The sequence below is a fragment of the Leptonotus elevatus genome, chromosome 4, assembly GCF_054856555.1.
Source record: "Leptonotus elevatus isolate MCC_2025b chromosome 4, RoL_Lele_1.0, whole genome shotgun sequence".
Classification (NCBI taxonomy): Eukaryota; Metazoa; Chordata; class Actinopteri; order Syngnathiformes; family Syngnathidae; genus Leptonotus; species Leptonotus elevatus.
The window spans coordinates 14,486,578-14,493,783 of NC_141242.1; the positions used below are offsets into that span (position 1 = coordinate 14,486,578).

General features: G+C 39.1%; 1 protein-coding gene across 1 annotated transcript; it reads left to right on the top strand.

Moving 5' to 3' along the window:
• The first annotated feature begins 610 nt into the window (after positions 1 to 610).
• arsa (arylsulfatase A) lies at positions 611 to 7,064 on the top strand. Its single transcript, XM_086072561.1, has 8 exons — positions 611 to 916; positions 1,356 to 1,596; positions 1,778 to 1,996; positions 2,071 to 2,240; positions 3,369 to 3,493; positions 3,772 to 3,899; positions 4,732 to 4,834; positions 4,952 to 7,064. Exons 1-8 carry the CDS (start codon positions 696 to 698, stop codon positions 5,245 to 5,247), a joined length of 1,503 nt encoding a protein of 500 aa, XP_085928687.1. The 5' UTR covers positions 611 to 695; the 3' UTR covers positions 5,248 to 7,064.
• The last annotated feature ends 142 nt before the right edge of the window (positions 7,065 to 7,206 follow it).

The following is a 7,206-nucleotide window of genomic DNA, read 5'->3' on the forward strand; positions in this document are numbered from 1 at the left end:
CGTCCATCCATCGTCATTTCAGTCCTTACAGTTCAATGGGGTAGGTGCCACGGGTTTTACACATCAGCGCCGTTTCCGGCCACTGCTGGCCGCATTCCAACACTCGCACCCCCACCCCTGCGCACCCCAACCGCGCGCTCCCGCCGATCTCGGCTATCTGAAATCATACTTTGAAGTGCAAAGTTGATGGGTGAAAACCCAGAAGTCCCGCCTCCTCCGTTCTTTACTGTCGCCATGGTAATTAAAGTTGCCGTTGTACTGTAGCGTTTCATTTTTTGTATGACGGACATAGAGAAAGAGAAATAAAAAGATGCAACATAAAAACAGGTTTCAGTTTATGCTACTGGGCAGTGAGCAACGGGTGCCTGCAGTGTCCGCAATTGGGAAGTGTGGAAGAATAAAGCAATTTTATTTTCCATAAAATACACATTAGTGTTTCATTTTACTCAATTTAGATGGCACTTCAGCAGTACAGTATGATTCGATTAAACATAGTCTTGGCTTGGCTACGGGAGCATGCGTTTTGTGTTGATTTTGTAGTCCAGAAATGGCGGTGGCAATGGACTACATTTCCGCATTTGCGTGACGACACATACACGCGACACTACATTGGTGAAGTGAAGTTTTGGTTTCTCTTCCTGTTGTGAGTCCGCTTTGATTTGCCGAATTTCTTGTGGAATGTGACAAACTTCAGAATGCAATTTGCCCCCCTGGGATTTGTGGCCCTGTTATGCGTTTGTGCACGCGCCACCTCGCCGCCAAATTTCGTCTTGATCTTCGCTGATGATGTGGGTTTTGGAGACTTGGGGTGTTACGGACATCCCAGTTCGCTTACGCCGAATCTGGACCGACTTGCAGCGGGGGGACTGCGCTTTACGGACTTCTACTCCACCAGTCCCGTCTGCAGCCCGTCCAGGTCAATGTGATACATTGTTCTATTTAATCATTACATGTTTGATATAATAAAATAATTTTAGTTGTGTAAATGCCGCATTTATACATATTTGCATTATTATTGTTATCATTTTTAATAACTTGTAATTGCATAATTAACAGGTGCTAAAATACAGGTAATAATAATAATCTATCTATCCATCCATCCATTTTCTTTTTTGATAACTAAGTCATACTCCTAGAGAAGCTTTTTTTGTTTTCTTAAACCCTTTCATATTTCCCAGGAGACCAAACCCATCATTGCAAACACACATAGACATACAGTAGTCAAAATGTTAAAAAAATAAACTTAATGAAAAATAAACAGAGAAGATAATGATAATATTTATATTGATGTAAGATAATATTAGCGTGTCTAAAATGTAATCTCACCATCTTGTTATATGCCGTTACTCGTTCAGGGCGTCACTGCTGACAGGGCGCTATCAGACCCGTTCTGGCATCTACCCCGGCGTTCTGTATCCTGGTTCCATCGGTGGGCTGCCGCTCAACGAGACCACCATCGCCGAGGTGCTGAAGCCTCTGGGCTATGCCACAGCTGCCGTGGGGAAGTGGCACCTGGGATTCGGGCCAAACGGAATGTTCCTTCCTACCAAGCAGGGCTTCGAAGAGTACCTTGGCATACCGTACTCACACGACATGGTCAGTGTTACGAAAAGTATGGAAAACAATGTGACGGAAAGTTTCAAGTACATTTCCATGGGAAGTTAAATTGGGGAGTTTTCTATCTATCAAGTTTTCAAATTTTTATTTAACAATACATTAATGTATTTCATCGACGATCAAAAGCGTGTGGCTTATCCGTGTTGCTCTCCCCCTTAAGGGTCCGTGTCACAACCTGACCTGCTTCCCTCCGGACATCAAGTGCTTCGGGCAGTGTGACGTGGGCACGGTTCTGGTCCCGCTGATGCACAATGAAGTCATCAAAGAGCAACCCGTCAACTTCCTGGATCTGGAACGAGCGTACAGCGACTTCTCCACCAGCTTTATCACCGCCTCGGCCAAGAAGAAGCGACCCTTCTTCCTTTACTATCCGTCCCACGTAGGCAGCAGACGACGTACTGTAGCTTTTTACGGCAATGTTTGTTATTCATGTGTTTATGTGTCCCCCACCAGCACACCCATTACCCCCAGTATGCAGGCCAGGAGGCTGCCGGGAAGACTTCCAGAGGCCCGTTCGGAGACTCTCTGCTGGAGCTTGACAATACTGTTGGAAAGCTGCTGGCCACGTTGGAGGAGAGTGGAGTGATTAACAATACGCTGGTTTTCTTCACGGCAGACAACGGGTTGGTTTTAAATTGAGGGGACTTCAGATTTGTGGTGGATGTAGTTACTGTGTGCATTTAAAAAGTAGGAATTTTCTGCTATTAAATTCAAAATATAACTTAATATGATTTATTAGTTTTTGTTTGAGAACTTTGTTTTTGAGAAAAAAATATATATAATAATGTTACAAGCATAAATTAAATTTGGGAGAAAGACATAAGTTGTCATTTTAGAGATAAAGTCGTAATTTAATGAGAAAAAAAGTGATAATGTTACCTGTAACGGATGCCAGCTCGGCTGTTTATTTGCACACCTCAAAAAGGAAAATAATCCTAATCATAAATTAAAAAAAAGTTGTAATCTACAAGCATAAAATTCATAATTTTATGAGGCTAAAGTTGTAAATTTAAAAATTATATCATAATTCAACAAGAAAAACAATATTTTTTGAGGATTGTATGATGTGACTTAAAAGGTGTAATGTTAGAAGAAAGATGAAAAACATTCAAGCAAAAGTAATAGTGGTTGTAATTATTTGAAAATATTCTCATTTTTACACTTGAAAAAATTACTTCATAATTTCAGAAGAATACATTTACAATTTTAATAGAAAATAATTTCCTTTACAAATATTTTCTCATATTGCATTGTTATGCTCACTAATTCAGAATTTACTATTTTAATATTGCAAAATTTGGGGGGAGAAATACAAAATTCTTCTTGTAAAATTAAAAGTAACAGAAAAACATTTTTAAATAAAAACTAATAATCTTTTCTCAATTTGCATACATTTACAACTTAAAAACATTTCACAAAATTGCAAATTTAGTGTTGTAACACATGACTTTTTTCATGAAAAAATGCATCTCAAGGAGAAAAGATTGTATAAAAAATATCCATAAAATATGAAATTTGTACTTATTTTCTTGATTTTTCTTAAACCCTTTTTCTCAATAAACATACATATTTATTATTTATTAAGTTTATTTCCTGAAGGAAAATTGATTTTTCTCAAAAATGTCAACCCTGTAAAATTGGCACTTTTTTCTTGCAAAAATAGAAATTACAAAAATGATATTTGTTTGTTTTAACCCCCAACAAAACTCTTATAGTTTTCTACTTCTCCCTCAACGTTGTTTTTGTATCAGGCCTTCACTAATACGCATGTCCCACGGCGGCAACGCCGGAGCTCTGAGATGTGGCAAAGGCACCACATACGAGGGCGGCATGAGGGAGCCCGCCATCGCCTTCTGGCCCGGCACCATCACACCAGGTTTGATGCAATAATTTCGCTACGCTTTTTCAAGACAATCCAAACAGTGCTGCCAGGCATGTTGCGGCACAACATGGTACAACACTCAAGCTGTGCAATTCTAAATTTGGTGTTCGTTTTTAACCTGGATTCAAAAGCATTTACACGCTTGGCTGTTTTTACTATGTTGGCATATTATTATTCCATTTGCATGAACATAACAGCTAAATGCCGCTTCACCATGTTTTGCTTTGAGCTCTTTAGTTTTCAACTTCTTTGTTTTCTCTTCTTGTGTTCAGGTGTGACCCGTGAGCTGGCCAGTACTCTGGACATCCTGCCCACCATCGCTAGGCTAGCTGGAGCTAAAACGCCTCCAGTTGAGTTGGATGGTGTTGATATGACTGAAATCCTTATAAATCGCAGAAAGGTAAAACCCGTCAACGTCCAGCAAAAAAACTTTACAAAACTTTGGATCTGATAAAAAGTTGTATTTTATCAAGAAAGAAGAAAATGTTTTTATAATTTGTTTTAAATAAAATACTGAAACTTTACCCCCCAATTTTTTTTTCAAGATAATCTTTCATAATCATCTATCCATTCTTTGCATCAACCCTAACAAGGGTTTGTTTCCCCACCCTAAGGAAATATAGTCAGAATTGTCAAGAGGGGGAAAAAATACTAGCATGATGACAAGAAAAAAAAATCAATAAATAATACTGTTTGTTTTTTTGTACAAGAAAAACATTTTTCAAGGAAAAATATTAGTATTCTATCGAGAGAATGGCACACTTTTTTTAAGCAAAGAAAGATGAGTTTTTTTAGTTTTTTTAAAGATTTTTTTTTTTTACTGGGGATTTTTTGTGGTAAAATACTAATAATCCTCAAAGCAAAACGTTTTACACAGTTGAATACACAGGTAAACTTAGAAGGAAAAAGGTATTTTTTTATAAACATAAACATAAATAAAAGACAATGCCAAAGCAAGAAAATAGTCATATTTATCCTGGTAAAAAAGTTAGTATATCATCACTGTCCTGTGAAAAACACTTATGTCCATTTATTTTTTTTACGTTTTTGGGATGCCTGCATTCAGTTTCATCCCATAAACGTAAAACTGTAAAACAAAACAAAAACTAAAATGGACATAAGTGTTTTTCACAGGACAGCGACAATATGGTCCTGTTTCATAGTTGAACAAGCGTTCCAGAATACCTTGGAGGTTACGTGTTCATGTAAACGTTTGCCGTGTTGTCTTGCAGAGTAAAAGGGAAGCAATGATGTTCTACCCTTATGATCCCAGTGAAAGGTTTAGCCTCTTTGCTCTCCGACTTGGAAAGTACAAGGCGCACTTCTACACACGAGGTGAATGTCTATTTCAAAACCACGTGTACATTTCCAAGCCCCTAACTCTATTCCCCAACCCACTACATAATCCTCTTACCCAACTCCTTTTTTGTCACCGTTGTTCCCATCCACCAGGTTCAACCCTCAGCAGCACCACTCCTGACAAAGATTGCTCAGTATTCGCCACCCTTACTGCTCACGACCCGCCGCTGCTCTTCGACTTGGAGGCGGACCCCTCGGAGCACTACCCACTAGTGCTGGGCGGCGAGACGGACATCCCGGCGCTGCTGGAGAGGATCAAGATTGTCAAGGAGCGGTTCGAAGCCTCCATGTTGTTCGGAGAGAGTCAGATCGGGAAAGGACGCGACCCGAAGCTGGAGCCTTGCTGCAGCCCACAGTGCAGTCCGAAACCTCATTGCTGTCAGTGCTGAGGGCTAGTACTATTGGCTTAGTACTTTGCGGTGTTTCTGGCGACACATAAAATTGCACTTTTTCTGTATTGGCAGCCTAATAAAATAATTGCCTAACTCAGTGATTCTCAAAGTGTAGCATAAGTACCACTAGTGGTATGCGGACTCTCTCTAGTGGCACATGAAATAATGCACAAACCATACATAACGTTAGTAACTTTTATTTTAATCCACTGCTGTACATTTGTTGAGTACAGTTCGAACATTAATTTAAGTACATTTTTTTATGTAACTTGTCATTATTTAATTACAGTGTTTTTTAATTAAGTATTTTTTCGAGGTGGTACTTGATTTAAAGTAGCACTAAGGAACTTTTCAACCGTAATAAAATATTTTCATAACTCTTCTGATGAAACACTAGTTGAGTGGTACTTTTTGCCCTGGCCTGAGGGGGTCTGTATCATTTTTACTGGTATTAAGCAACTTTGAGGAGGATGGTAGGAACACTGCCACACAAAAAAATACAAACGTGCTGACTGCTTCATAGCATACGTCACTTCCCCCTTTACCGATTCGTTACAAAGACGGATGTCAATTTGAATGTCGATGCACGATTACTGCTTTCCTGGCAGAAGCTGCAAAACAATTGAAAAGTTTTATCTGAGACAAAAAAAGAAAAGGGAAGCCATGCGGATAAAAGGACAGTCAAGGATTAACATTGGCTTTCACTCAAAAGCAAACGACGCAATGCGCTTGCCCTCATAGGAAATGTGGTCGTCCTTCAGACATAACAATACCGCTTTTGTCCATATGGTGCCGCCATAATCAACATATACTGAAAGTTCCTTAGAGTTGCTTTAAAGAGTTTAAGGCCCCGTCCACATTGATGACGTATGCGCCAATTCTCGCGTGACTGCGCGCGAACCGTCAGTCTGTCAACAACAATGGCGGATAGCCGTGTCGTAGTCGTTTTGCGCAGTCTCCTGAGCTTGCTTATGTTTTTGCAGCAAAATATTTTGCTTCTTTATTCCCATGTTTAACAAGCGGTGTTGTACTTGAATCACCCGCCATTGTCAGTTATCTTGTGTTTGTGTCTTCTTCATGTTGTTTTGATACATGCAAAGCCATGTTTGTTCTGTAGATTGCCATAAATTAGAAAAAAAAAAGTGATTATTCTTCTACGCTTTCCGTTAACTCCCTGTGGCTGCGCTACAGCGCCACTCCAGACTTGGCATAAAAATGACTGCCGTTAAACATCCTCAGCGTCTTCTTTTGGACACACGCAAGTCTTGAAATGCTTCTGTGTGTACGAGATTTCTTTGAGGAACGAAGTCGGCTTTGCTTCCGTGTGGACGGGGCCTGAGAACCAGTGGTGTAACTCATTTTTAAAACAATAACGATGTTTTTGCTAAAAACAATGTCATGTCAATGCAGAGTCTCAGTAATCCAGGTTTTAGTCAATCTAAAAGGTTGAATTGTTATTTGTGGCTACTGGATTTATTTTTTGTTGAATTTGTTTAAAATGTTCAAAAATGGCTTGGGCAATAATGCTATTAGGCTAAGCCTAAGTATATGTTTGCTTGCCCTTACGTACTCTTCCCGAAATAAAAATATTATGAAGTAATTTTTTTTTGGTAGAAGGAAGGAACTAATGTGAACCCATAGACAGAGAACATTGTGATAGAGTGAAGTCAGGTTTACCTCAACTGTTGCAAACATGTTCATGCAGTGTCCTTCCTTTTTCTCTGCATTATTTTAATTGTTCACAAACTTCCAAGAATGGCAACGACTTCTGAGAAATGATTTTCACCATGCATAAATGTGTTTAGCCCTCCCAACATCTGTCCATCATTCGTTTTTTCACGACAAATTGGAGTTGTCGGCAGGATAAAGTAGCAAATTACAAAAGATGAAGCCAAAAGTTGTACTATTACAATAAAAGCTTATTTTTATTATTTAGAATAAAGTTGTAAATTATTA